General features: G+C 44.1%; 2 protein-coding genes across 2 annotated transcripts; one reads left to right on the top strand and one right to left on the bottom strand.

Moving 5' to 3' along the window:
* Window positions 1–2,924: 2,924 nt before the first annotated feature.
* On the bottom strand, window positions 2,925–3,727 carry ATP5IF1 (ATP synthase inhibitory factor subunit 1). Its single transcript, XM_074555809.1, has 3 exons — window positions 3,557–3,727; window positions 3,302–3,414; window positions 2,925–3,201 (listed from the first exon to the last, which is right to left on the bottom strand). Exons 1-3 carry the CDS (start codon window positions 3,650–3,652, stop codon window positions 3,063–3,065), a joined length of 348 nt encoding a protein of 115 aa, XP_074411910.1. The 5' UTR covers window positions 3,653–3,727; the 3' UTR covers window positions 2,925–3,062.
* Window positions 3,728–3,790: 63 nt separating this feature from the next.
* On the top strand, window positions 3,791–14,249 carry DNAJC8 (DnaJ heat shock protein family (Hsp40) member C8). The gene is made up of 9 exons (XM_074555808.1): window positions 3,791–3,947; window positions 4,883–4,984; window positions 6,889–6,945; window positions 8,428–8,494; window positions 9,095–9,189; window positions 10,003–10,074; window positions 11,214–11,305; window positions 12,271–12,346; window positions 13,470–14,249. Exons 1-9 carry the CDS (start codon window positions 3,885–3,887, stop codon window positions 13,590–13,592), a joined length of 747 nt encoding a protein of 248 aa, XP_074411909.1. The 5' UTR covers window positions 3,791–3,884; the 3' UTR covers window positions 13,593–14,249.
* Window positions 14,250–14,261: the final 12 nt, after the last annotated feature.

Below are 14,261 nucleotides of genomic sequence, written 5' to 3'. Positions count from 1 at the left end.
TCAGTCCAACCCTGAAGAACTGAAGCAAATAACCAAGATGCAGCAGTTCTGGCAGAGAAGAGAGAAGAATCCCTTCCTTTGTGTCCCCCTGTGCCTGTGGGACACAGCAGGGACAAGTCATGCCATCAGCCATCCCACAGTGATTGAGGAAACCCAGGACAATCAGTCCCTTTGTGACCTGTGGTCTGAGTTCAGCTCTATCCTTGCAGCCTCACCACTCTCAAACATCAGCTTTGGCTTTGGTCGCTCTCAACCAGAATTGCTGGAAGCAGATGGCAGAAGTTTGCAGCTTTCCAAAAGAAATCTGAGCCCTGTCTTCCAGGTTCATGGACTGAGGGGTTATCCTGGAAGGTGTACAGACATCCTGTGCCTTTTTAACTCCCCAGCACTCACCCAGGTCTGAGGTGCAATCTTGTTTTACTCCCCAGCATTCCTGCTCTGGAATCCTGCAGCAGGATTCTGGAGCTGGCACCTCTCCCTCCACAGCCCTGGAGTGGTGAGCGAACCCAAACTGCTTGCTGCAAGGCATTCAAATGTTTGTGCCATTTGCTGGTGGCCAAAAATCCCTGTGCTGTAGCAAGGCACTGACTTGTACACTGCAGCCCTGAGGGACCTCAGAGAGTTTGTGACACCTCTGTCTGTGGCACAGGAGATCACAAAGCTCCAAATCCCCTCCCTTACAGGTGCTTGGGCAGAGGCTCTGTGGCTGAGCTTACATGGCACAGTTAGTGCACCCAAATGCAGAATAAAACCCAGAGATGTGAATTTCAACCCTCATCTGTTCCCTACTGAATAGAGTTGTCCTAATATTTATGCCAGCTCTCCACAGTCCACTGAAGCTGTTGTGCCAAATTTCTCACCAGTGACTCTGCAGCTTTTGGGGAAGCCAGCCCCAGCTGATAGATACAATAGGAGAAACATTCTGAAAAGGGTAAAAAATTGGATTTTTAAATAGTATATATAGTATATATTTAAAAAAATATATAGTGCATATATATAAAAATATAGTGTATATATAATATATATAAAAATATATATAGTATATATTTGTATATATACTATGTATATTTATAAAATTTATATATTTTATATATATTTTTATATAGTACATATATATTTTTATACAATATATATTTATATAGTGTATATATATTTATATTTTATATAAGTATATAAACTTATATTTATATATAAATATATAATTATATTAATATAAATATAATATTGTTATATTAATATTATAATATTAATACAATGATATTATAAATATAATACATTAAATATAATAATATTAATATAATATACAAATAATATAATATTTATAAAATATATAAATATATATTTATATATAGTATATCTATATTTATATTTATATATTTATGTATATACTATATATACAGTAATATGACTATATATTAAAATATTCATATTTTAATATTTATAAATAATATTTATAATTTATAAATAATTAATTAATTAATAATTATATATTATAATATATAATAATTATATATAAATATATAATTATTTATAATTATATATTGTAATTATATTATTTATATAATTATATATTATATTTAATATTGTATATAAATAATTTATTATTTATAATAATAAATAATATTTATAATATATTTTATTATATATAATATATATTTATTTTATATATAAATACTCATGTTCAAAAAATATATATTTTCATTACTCAGTTCATCTCACCAGGTTCAGAGAGGTGGGGTAGGTGCCCATAATTTGTTAATTAGCCCAAACTAAAAGGAACAAAGCCCCCAGGGAAGCTTGCACAGCCTTGGCAGAACTCCCCACACCATCTCTCACATCTGAGCACAGCCAGGCAAGGACACTCCAGGGCTGATCCCGTGGGTGACATCTCCATTGCAGAACAGTGTTTAAGGGCATGCAGTGACAGGGGTGTCACTTTGCAGACAAGATGTGCCACTACCTGCAATGTTCAGCAAGGGAGGGCAGCCCAAAGGGCGCAGCTGGCTGGGGATGTATCAGGGAACACAGGAGAAACTGGGGCACCTTCAGCCACACCCTTTAAACCACTTTCACCATCCAAGGCACCATTTGCCTCCTGCACTTTCAGACAGGGCAGTTCCAGGCGGGACCCACCCAGCTCAGTGTTACTGCCACCCCTCACTGTCACACAGGCAGCTCTCAGCAGTGCTGCACTGGAAACCTGTCTGGGCAGATTTACACATGACAGGGATGACAGAACAATTCTGTTCTTACCTGCCTGTTGATACAGAAAGTCCCCTTCTTGTCAGTGTTTCAGGTCACTTACTGTGTGTTTTATGATGAGTTTCCTACATTAAAATGTCAAAATTGATTGAAACTGTATAAAATTAGTCTTAATCCATCCTTCTTTGGAAAGAGACTTAGCTAAGGAACAGAGAATTTGAGACAGGAAAAAAGAACCCCAAATCTACTGGGCAGCTGTGGAAAAGAACATTCACATGAAGTCAGGATCTCTGCTGTCTTGCTCCAGGAACTAGGACCTCCACAAGATAACTTGAACACTTTATTCTCTCTGTTTATGAATACTGTTTTCCTCTCTCAATTTATGGCACTAAACACTAAGTGCAACAAGTGAACCTTTTGTTTTAATCTCCTACTAGTTCAGTGGAGATAACACCCCTCTAGGACACAAAGTTTACTTGAAACAAAGTTACTTCTCCGTGAATGGATTGCTACACACATACCATTTTCTCCCAACTCTTCCTGCAACTTTAGTTATCCCACTTAGTACAAAAGGTCATTTCTTTCATGCAAATCTAAAAAATAGTTCTATACAGGCCTGCCTACTCAAGAGTGCAGCTTTACTTTGGAAGAAAATGAAGCTTAAAACCAGATAGTGAGGTTGATATGTTTTGTTTTCATTGAACAGTTACTGAGCAAGAAAGTGAGACTGAGTAGTTTATTTGATGTTGTTGCAGACCATAATTGTATGGATTTGGATTATGTTGACCAAAAAATACAGTCTTCACGCTGATTTACACCATGATCAGTATTGGCCATGCACATTCAACAACAGCACCAGCTTAGTCATCTTTAAGCTGCTTGATCTTATGCTTATGGCGCTCGATTTCTTTCTGCAGACGCTCAATCTCTTTCTGGTGGTGGTGAATCTCTTCCTCGTGGTGTTTCCGTAAGGCAGAGAGCTGCTCCCGCTCCTTTTCCCTGCAAGAGAGGAGGGCAGGACGTGCAGCCCCACAGCCCAGAGGCGGCCGGGCCGTGCCCCGGGCCCGCGGGGAGCGGCTCCGCAGGCCGGGCCCCTCACCTGAAGTACCGCTCCTCCTCGGCCGCCTGCTTCTTCCCGAAGGCACCGCCGGCCTCGCGGATGGAGCCGCCGCCACCGCCGCCCTTGCCGGCGCCTTTTCCCAGCTCGCCCAGCTGCGGGAGAGACGGCGGTGAGCGCGGGAGGACAGGCAGAGGGACAGAGCGACAGAATGACGGAGGGGCAAAGGGACAGAGGGGAGAACGGACAAAGGGAGGGACAGCCGGAGGACAGAAGGGGCACTGTCGGAACACGCACCTGGTCCGCGCCCGATCCCGAGCTCCAGCGCTGCTGCTGCGCCAGCAGAGCCCCTCGCAGGCCGCCCCGCGCCGCCGCCACCGCCACGGCCGCCATCGCCGCCTGCCCTTGGAGCGCCGGACGGGCCGCCGGGCGGGCCCGCCCCACCGCGCCTGCGCAGCCGCAGCCCCGCCCCTCCTCCCGCCCTCAGGGCCAGGCGGTGGGCGGTCTTTGTGACGTCACAAGGCGGGGCCCCGTGCCCGCGCGCGCGCCGCTTGGGGGCGGAGCCTGTCGCTGCGGCGCGCGCCGCGGTCACGTGTGGTGACGGCGCGGTCACGTGTGGGCGGCGATGGCGGCGGCGGGGCCCGGCGCGGGCGCGGCCGAGGACGCGTTCCTGACCTTCTACAACGAGGTGCGCTACGGCCCGTGCCCCGGGAACTGCGCCCGGGAGGGGCCGGGCCGCGCCGGGCTCGGGGGCCGCCGGCGGGCGGGACGGGCCCAGCCGCTATGGGGGCGGGTGCCGGTGGGTTGGCGCTCGGTCCGGCCCTCCCTCAGCCCCGGGGCCCTCGGTGCGCTCGCGGTCCCGCTCGGCCTCGCTGTGGGCGAGCTGTCACCGGCAGGGCCTGGGTCCCTCCCTGGGTCCCCTCCCTCTACCGGGCCCGATGCTCCGGGCACGGCCTGAACGCGCTCCTGAGGGGCATGGGGAGAGGGAACGCACGGCTGTGGAGAAATGCTGTTCTGTTAACAGAACTGTTCTGCAGTATCTTTTATAGGTAAAACGTGATGTTAAAAACACTGTTGGGCTGTAGCAAATGCAAAAAGTATGCACGTTTGTTTAAATAAAGGTGAACGTTAAATATAAATACATGGTTTGGTCGGTGCGGTACAGTGAAGGGTAAAAACTGAACGAAATAACGTGTGGTTATTAAAAGCGGGCTTGTGTGTTTGCATTAGTCACTTAACGTGTTTAAAGGGCTGCACTGCCAACAAGGGGTTAAAAGCAAGAACGCCGTGGTTTCCAAGGAATCACAGAACTGCTGGAGGTGCATGGGGAGGAGGGAAGCTGTGGAGAAGGCCGTGGAAGGAACAAACAGAACTGTTCTGCAGCACGTTTTATAGATAAAATGTGATGTTGAAAATACTGTTGGGCTGTTGAAAAGGCTAAAAAAATATGTGCTGCTAGTGCTAATATGTGCTGTTAGTGCCTGAAAAAATAACTACAGGTTGGGGTAAGCAAGGGGCATTATGAATTGTAGTACAGGACAAGGATGACTGTATACAAACAGCATGAATGAACAGATAAGGGTGTTGTGATGGTCAGTTGATACAGGTGTCTCTGTTCTTCAGGTAAAGCAAATTGAAAAACGAGATTCTGTTTTAACATCAAAAAACCAAATTGACCGGCTGACCCGACCTGGATCTTCATATTTCAACTTGAACCCTTTTGAGGTTAGTTTGAACATTCTGAATTGATGGATGAGCTTTTTTTCCTGAGTGTTTATTCCAGTAAAAGACAACATAAGGAAAGAAGACATTTCCCTGGGTACAGATTAGTGTGCAGAAGGTTTGCAGAGGACAGCAGGATGGTGTTTGTGTCTTTCTCAGTGTTTGATGGCAGGACAAACTCTGTTGTCACATTTCCCTCGTGCAGCAGCACTGGAAGATCTGGCTGGGTACTTTCTGAACAGGAAGGGAGCAGCTGGAGCTGGCATTTTGGCAGGTTCTGGTCATTGCTGTCTTAATTCAGCATTTAGAGTTGTGTGTTTTATTTTGGGTGTTCATCCCACTGAACTTGGGTAGTGGATAGAGTAAGAAAAGGTCTCTCAGTGGTTACACCAGTGAGGAACCATTGGGTGATGGACAATCCCCTTGCACTTTATAGGGTTTGATTCCAGTTACAATCAATTATAAAGTCTTAGTAAGCAGGAAAGCCTGAGGAAGGCAGTAAATAAACAATAATAAATAATATTATATTTATCTGGATTTGGCTTTCCCTGGGTGTGTTCCTTCCTGGTTCATCCTCACTGCCTTTTTCAAGCCTCAGGTGCTTTTGTAGTCTCAGTTCAGCCAGATGAGTCAGCAGATTCACTTTGACAATGATCAGCTTTGTACAGGTCTTAAACAGTAAATTAAGAAAGCTGTTTCAGAGTAGATTGTAGCTTTCCTGTGGGAGAATGGTTTTTATTTACAGATTCTTTGAGTCAGACCAGCATCTGCTCACTTGTTGCTTAAATCTTATGTTCAGTAAATTAATTCACAAAAGAGTTCCTAAACTCTGCCACACCTGTAAAGATCAATAAACAAGTGGTGTCACTCATGGAAACCAAACAGTAAAACTCCAGTGTCTTCTTTCAAAATGATAAAATTAATAAATTTTTATTTAAAAGTGTGTTTCCTATCCAGCATTCTGAGTGGCCTGGCATTGTCCCCAAGCCACCACACACTTTTGTTTCTGTCAGACTGAGCATTGCTACAGGACTGGTTGGAGGTTCAGACCCATTTATGGATCATGGCTGTCTACACAAGACCTTGGCATAGCCAGAGGAATCTAGCACTGCTAAAAGTAGTGTCACAAATGTCAGAAAGATTGTGAAATGTTTCTGTTTTACTGGGTGAAAATTCATGTCGTTGTGGGGTGAGCTCTCTGGTGTGTGTCTGTGTGCCAGTGAACCAAGTGGCACAGAATCACAGAATGGGCTGGCTTGAAAGGATCATTGGGTGCAAGCCCTGACCCTGCACAGACACCCCAACAACCCCACCCTGGGCTGGGAGGGACCCCAAGGATCATCCTGTCCCACCCCAAACCCTGCCCAGACCCCCCAACAACCCCACCCTGGCCATCCCTGCAGCGCTGCCCAAATTTCTCCCCCATCCTTCATCTCCCCCATCCCTCACTCTCACACAATCATGGAATGTGCTGAGCTGGAAGGGACCCACAGGGATGATCAATCCCAAAAGCCAAACCCTGCCCAGAGCCCCCAGCAAGCCCAGCCTGGGCATCCCTGGAGCTGTGGCAGCCTCGGGGCCGTGCCCATTGCCTGGGCAGCCTGGGCAGTGCCAGCACCCTCTGGGGGAGGAATATTTCCCTCACCTCCAACTTAAACCTCCCCTGACTCAGTTTCATGCAGTTTCTTCATTTCCCTGGCCATGAGAGTGAAGAGCTCAGTGCCAGCCCCTGAGCTCCCTTGGAAGGATGGTTGGGTGTAATGAGTTCTCCCCTCAGTGTCCTTTCCTCAGGCTGAGCAAACCAAGTGACTTCAGCCACTCCTCATGAGAGTGTTAGAGCTTGCTGACAGGAACCTGAAACATGGAGAGCAGCATCAAACTTGCTCTGCTTTCATGGTCTCTTTTAGGTGCTGCAGATGGATCCTGAAGCCACAGATGAGGAGATAAAGAAAAGATTCCGACAGGTATTCACTCAGCTTTTGCACTCAGAGTTCATGGAGGGGAAGTAGAAATGCTGTAGAGTTTGTGCACAAGAAAAATGGTAGTAAAGCTGTCTCTGGGTAGAGGGGTGTCTATTTTTGGCAGAAATTCATAGAGCAATGCTTGTATCAACAAGAGGAGAGCTGCAGCAGTGTCCCTGGTCCAGGCATGCTGGGCTGCTTTGCCTGTGCCATGTGTGATCAGCTTCTTGAGCTTCAGTTCAAAAGGAAGATCAAAAAGTATTTTTCTCAGATATATGGACTTGGATCCAGATTTTCTCTGAGGTTTAAGAATTTCCATGGTAATTTTCAGTGGCTTGGTTACCTGGGAAAGAGGCTGCCCTGCTTACAGGAAACATCACCCCAGCCTGCCTCTGACAGAGCTGCAGGAAAAGTTTTGAGTTTAATCAGTGCCTACAGCAAAGAAACAGTGTTTGCAGGCTGCAGCCTCCACCTGAATTGATGGTGTGGTGTCTTTAGACAGGAAAATGCTGTGGGGGCAGAGGAACAGGATATGGGCTCCTCCTGTGTGTGGGAAGTGAGAGGGATAACTTTTGGGTCTATTGTTGGCTTCTCACTCCTACAAGACAATAAATAAAGTATGACATTCTCAGCTTTGGGCTGGTAGAACAGTACAGGGAGATGTTTTGAGTTCAGGGTAATGAAATGAAAAATGTGCATGGAATTGTGCATTGAAGAAATCAAACACCCAAGTGTAGAATGTGGAACAGTCAACAAAGGGGAAAAAAGGCACTGGCTGAAGGCAAACTGTTCAGGACTAAAGGCAAACCTTTTCACAAACTGGCAGCTGTACAGTTCCAAAAGTGGTTATTTTGTATTCTTTAACACTAAAGCAGTTTCAGTTGCTGCTCTGTACAGCAATGGCAAAAATAAAAGGTCTATAAAAAAATTCAAAAGAGGCCATATGGAAAGTTTTAAATAACTTTCTGAAAGGGGAATGTGGAGGATGTGGTTTCCAGCCCAGTTAGAGTTCCCCTCAGGATTGTAGTGATCTATCTCCTGTCTCTGCCAGGTAGAAGTTTTCTTAATTTTCAGTAAAGCAGCCTAAGGAAAAATGACAACTCTTAAATAGTCTGGTATTTGGACAGCCTTGGGCATGCTGGAGAACTTCTTGAGAGACTTTGGTTGAGGATAATCTTTTTAGGTTTTTTTCTTGTCAAGACCAAGGATAAAATCTTTGATGACCAAGGGGTTCATATCAGCTGAGGAGTGTTAAATTGTTCCTCTCATCACAAGGGCAGCTCTTCTTGGACAGCCTGTTTGTTACAAGGATTGTTTGTTCTTTCAGCTTGTGCTGGCACACACTTCTGCATGTTGTCAGCTGGTTTGTCACTGTACAAATGAATGTGATCTCTTTGGATTCTTTCTATTTCCCTTTCTCAAAAATCTCTGAAATACTCTTCATGTTTTACCACGCTCTTGATAGCAAAATCCTTTTTCTTGCAGCTGTCAATATTGGTGCACCCAGACAAAAACCAAGATGATGCAGATAGAGCCCAGAAGGCATTTGAAGGTAATACTCTGCTGTGGGTTAGCAGTGGCAGCTTTTGTGGTGCTGAAAATTCATTAGTGTGGAGGGGACAGAAGGGCTGCAGAGATGCTTTAGCTGTGGCAGCAGCAGCTGTGGGAGGTGGTGGCATTTCAGCAGGTGGCACTAGGTGGCATCAATGCCATTGTCATGTCACCACAGGGACAGACATCTTCAGGAGGGTGTGGGATTGTTGAAGAAAAGCTGTTTAATATTGCTTTAGATTTTATTCAAAGACCATGGGACAGAAGTAGAGGGATGGTTTTAGGTGTGTGCTGTGCAGGCAGGAAATCACAGTGAGGTGTTCATGCCCATGAATACAGCTGGGAGGAATGATGCTTTCACCTGCTCCCCCCAGAAGGTACCAGACAGTTCCTGTACCCCAAAACTCATTCAATAAATCATGTTATCACTTTCCTAGATGTATTTAATATGAAAAAAAAATAAAACCAACTAAAACAGACTGCAAAACAAATGACCTCCACAAATTCTAGAAGCAAAATTAGTAATGCCAACAAGTGGCAGTCTTGTGATGCCTTGTGAACATGACTGCTGGTGCTATTCATATTGATGGTTTTTGTTTAGCTGTAGATAAAGCTTACAAGCTGCTGCTAGATCAGGAGCAAAAGAAGAGAGCCTTGGATGTGATACAGGCTGGAAAGGAATATGTGGAACACACTGTGAGTATTCTGTGGGAGCATCCAGAGCTGGGGGTGAGAGGTAATCAATCATTCATATTCAATCATTCATATTTTGCTTTTTGCTACACTTGCTTCATGTTTAGGTGACTAAGCTGAGCAAACCTCATAATGGCACTGTGCAGGTGGGCTCCAAGCTCTTCACAGCAGTGTCCAGGACTGCTGTTGAGCTCAGTGCAAGATAATTCAGTGAAATTCAGTACTTGAAATAATCAGGTCAGACCACGTGATCTGACCTAAATATTTTTTTCCAAGTCTATGAATGAATGATGCAGTTCAGATATGTGTGGGTGGAAGAGAATAGGTGGTGACAGCAGGAGACTGGGAACTTTGGGGGATATTGACCTATAAGATAAGAAAAGGAGCTTGCATTGCATTGGCCAAGAAGTTAGAGTGATGTGGGTGGATTAAAACACAGAAAGCTTGAGGAAGCAAATGATATGGGAGAGCTCAGATACTCTTAACACAAGGAACACTTGAGGGTCTGTTTGTTGTTGGTCACTTGAATATCATGAAGCAAAATAAACTTAGTGCTGGTTTGGATGGTGTGTATTGAATAAGAATATATTCAAGATACATTCAATATCAAGAAACCAAAAGGGATTATGTTGGAGGAATATTATCCAACACAGTATTTTAAATTACTACAGTTCATGTGATAGTAATCTGTATGGGTTTGGGCCTAGGAGTGTTTGGTGTAAAACAAAACATCAATCAAGAACAGAGTCCTTTTGGGTAAAATTATGTAAGCCCTATACAATTTTTAAGGCTCTTATTTTTGTTCTTAATCATTAGGTGAAAGAAAAAAAGAAGCAGCTGAAGAAGGATGGAAAACCTCCCACTGTAGAGGAGGACGATCCTGAAGTTGTAAGTCATGCTGTGTTCAGAGAAACTGGAGAGTACAAAATGTGTTTTGAGGAATTAAGAATGAAAGCCAGTGCAGAAATATTCATTAGGCTTGCTAATGCTGTAAACCCTTACATTTAGAGAAGAACAAATTCTGCTTAGGCACTGTAAAGTATCATGTGTCAGGTGATACCTGTGTGCTGTGGAAAATAGCTTCACTGTAGTGTAAAGAGTAAATATATTGTGAGATTATATAGATCAAAATACCCTGTTCTTTTCTCAAAACAAGTTTTCATTGCTTGTGCATTATGCACTTTTTTTTAAATTGAATTTCTTGTTGTCTTCTGATGCTGGAACCATGGCATTCCTGCTGCTGGCAGAGGCACATGAAGCACTCACTGCAGAGTGGCTAAAATGAGCTTGTGACTTTTTAATGAGAGCAGTTTCATGTGTTTCATTCATGTAGCACTGAGGGACAGATGTGAAACCCCTTGTATTAAAAATGGCATGGCATCACTTAGTTCTTCTCAGCTGGATTTTAGCCTGGAGAAGCCCAGCCATGAGAGGCTGTAACAATGATAGGTGATCACCAAACATTGACTCCTTTTTTTCCTGGAAAGGGATTTCTTCCTGTTGATATCACCACAGTAACCCCATAACCATCCTATTTTTCATTTTTCAGAAGTCTCTTGCTCTTCTTTAGTAATGAAGATTGGTTTAAGCATACTGATTTCCTACTGGGAAGCCAGTGCTAGATTTTTACAACACATCAAGAAGATCTGCTGGAAAATTACTCTCTAAAACAGTGACCATTTTGCCCTTTTTTGTCAAATGTAACAATGCAAGACTTAACTCAAAAATAAGAGAATTTGAAGTGAACAGTTCTGTTTAGGCACAGCTTCATGAATACAAATTAAAATGAGACTAATATGAGGTTAATATGCAATTGTTTCCTGGTGGCAGGACCAGAATTTAGTCAGCAGTGGTTTATACATTTCTGTGTGCTTATACATTTTATACATTTCTGTTGTCAGGGCAGGACAGGGGTTATGTGGGCACACCTGTGGTTTGCTTTCTTTTTAGCTTCACACACTTGTATGTAAACCAGACTTTAACTGTGTTCACAGGAATTATTTTAAGACTGGATTTGTGTTTTACAGTTCAAACAAGCTGTGTACAAACAGACAATGAAGCTCTTTGCTGAACTGGAAATTAAGAGGAAAGAAAGAGAAGCAAAAGAAATGCATGAAAGGTATGAATGACATTCCACTTGTGCAGTTCAGGCTCTTCTTCCACCTCATGCTTCCTCAGAGAAGATATGGCATCAGAGAGTTTTGGAATAGCCTAAATTGGAATGAACCTCTGGAGATCATCTGGTCTGACCTCCTGCTGAAAGCAGGGCCTTGGATTAGATTAACAAGGGTCCTGTCAAGCTGATTGCCAATAATGGATTCTGCCACATCTCTGGTAGCCTGTGGGTTTGTAGAGCCTTGTGCTTGAGGAAAACACACAGGAAATTTGCCCTCCTGCTGAAGATGTCAATTTATTTTATGTGGTTGTATTCTCTTATGTGTACACATGGAAGCCAGCCACAACAGTGAAATGGTGACACAATTCTGCATGCTGTTAGCTTGCAGAGGATTGATTTTTAATTTTATTTAAATGCCAGAAATACCCTGTGGCATGTGTGATGCTGAACTATTTTGGGTGATTTGATCACGTGCTCACTGTGAGCACACTTCCTGCAGCAGGGTTCTATGCTGGTCACTGAGGTGGGAGATGGCTGCAGGATGTTGCTTTTGTTTACAGGAGAAAAGTAGGAGGTTAAAAATTTAATTTGTACTTTGCATGCTGAAGTGGTTATTAACTTCTCAGAACATGTACCCTCAACAGTTTTAGAGACTTACCACTAGAGTGGTGTCCAGCTTCTTGGATGAAGAAGTGCAGCTTGTTTTGCTGAACAAGAGAAGCCAACCCCTTAATTATCAGTTGTCAATTGTCATCTTGCTATCAGTGAGGCCAAACCATCTCCTCTGCTCACTGCTCTTCCAAATTTGAAACCAAACTGTATTTGCTGTGCTATCTTGGGTGTGCATATTTATCTCTTCTGTAATCTGCCAAAAAATTAGAGGAGCTTTCCAAGATGATTTGACAATATTACCTTGCTTTCTAAAGTGGATGCTTGTGGGTTCATAACTTTTGTGCTTTCCCTTCCAGGAAGAGGCAGAGGGAAGAGGAAATTGAAGCACAGGAGAAAGCCAAACGAGAACGAGAATGGCAGAAGAACTTTGAGGTATTCAGCATTTCAGCTTACAGAATAGGCCCCAGCAATTCCTGTCCTTGTTGCAGGGAGTGCCCCTAGAGAGATGAGAGACATTTTGTATACAAGTCTGTAAGATAATTTAATAGATCTGCACCAGCCTGGGTTTGTTCATGTGTGTGGAGAAGAGTCCATCAGTAGGGCTTTGGTATCACCTATGCAGAAACAGGTCTGGTAAATTGAGATGTGCTATTTTTTCATTTCTGTCAGCAGTTCATTCTTATCTTTAGTTGTAAAATAGAATTGCTGCTTAGCCCAGGTCACTGGTGACCATTAAACCCTAATGTGGAAAGTGTTTGTGTGGACTGTTGTGGTACTTTCCAGTCTGGTTGCTCCAGCATCCAGATCCCTGCTAGTGCTGGGCCTCTCCCATGCTGCCAGGGGAAAGGGGACAGGGAAGCAGAGAGCTGCTCATCTGCAGCTCTGCTATTGCAGAGATGGGCCTGGAGTGGATGGATCACATGCTGTAAAGTAGATTATTCCTGGACTTGTTGTGTCCTGCTGTGAAATCTTCAGCCTGCAGAGATCATAGTTTAGCTTTGTGGGGAGATTTGGGGGTTTAGGACTTTTTTTATGGGTTTTGTTTTTTTGATTTGGTTTCTGTTTTGGTTTTTTTCTCCTCCTCAGGAAAGGTTTCTGCTGCTTGGCAAGTAGGGCAGGGAGAGGAGAGAAGTGCAAATTTCTCATTGTATCAATGTGATGAGACTTTGAGCAAGAAGCATGAGAGAAGGCAGCAGTACATTTCCCTTCTCTGTTTGTCCTGTAGCACCAGGAGAGGGAGGAGTTAAGGCACAGAAAGGTTGGCAGATTAGGAACATCCATTTGAGAGATTTGTTTCCTTTGAGAATTCTGTAGACAGTAAGAACAGCCCAGCCCAATCTGGTGGTTTGTGAAACAAGAATCCAGCACAGTGCTTATACAGGTGTGTGTCAGCTCACTTGTTGCTGCTCTGGCTCTTCCCAGTGTCTTTGTGTCCTGCCTGCCAGGGGCTGTGTGCTGGATCAGGGGAAAGTGCCACTGATCTCCTGAACTCTGTCCTGCCTGTGCTTTGGTTATTGCACTTGTTAACTCCCTTGTTCCTCCCTGCTGTTCCCAGGAAAGTCGGGATGGCCGTGTGGACAGCTGGAGGAATTTCCAGGCAAATACAAAGGGGAAGAAAGAAAAGAAAAACAGGACCTTCCTGAGACCTCCCAAAGTAAAAATGGAGCAGCGTGAATGATCCTGGAAGCACTGCCCAAGTGCAGCTCCTCAGCCCCTTCTCTGCTTTTAAGGACTCATTGGCACCTAGAGTAAGATTTGCTTTTTAGTAGAACTGTTTGTTTCCAGTACAATTAATTATCAGTCCAAGTATTTTTTGTACTCTGTCTGTTTGAATAGGGCCAGAGAATGAGCCCAGCCAGGGCCCTGCTCCACGTAGAACTCTTGGCTTAGGAGAGTCCCTGCCATTCCTGCTGTCCCGTGTGTCTGCTGCCCTGTAACTCAGTGTTTTGTACTTCACACAGACTGTGCTCTTTCACCACTTCTGTTTCTAGTTTGAGAGCTGAACAAAATATTGGAGATGCATCCAAACCCTTCCAGGCAGCATCTTTCTCAGCAGGTTCAGCTTGGGAAGGATCTGGAGTGACTCTGGGAAAATCCTTCCAGCACTGTGCAGTGCAGCTGGCCTGCAGTTCACTCCTGCAGCTCCTCACTGCATTGAGTGGTGCTTGGAAGGAACCTGCTCCCAAAATCTGATTTCCAGACTAAAATCCCAGCTCTCAGGCTTAGACTTCTGTTAATCTCAGACCAGCTGGTCACTTCCTATAAAGGAAAATAACTTCTCTTGATTAATAGTTAAGCTCTAATGGTCTGTATGTAAAATAAATTTTTACCCAAATTACCGTTTTTT

The sequence above is a fragment of the Zonotrichia albicollis genome, chromosome 20, assembly GCF_047830755.1.
Source record: "Zonotrichia albicollis isolate bZonAlb1 chromosome 20, bZonAlb1.hap1, whole genome shotgun sequence".
In the NCBI taxonomy this organism is placed as follows: domain Eukaryota; kingdom Metazoa; phylum Chordata; class Aves; order Passeriformes; family Passerellidae; genus Zonotrichia; species Zonotrichia albicollis.
This window is presented reverse-complemented; position numbering and strand designations above follow the sequence as displayed.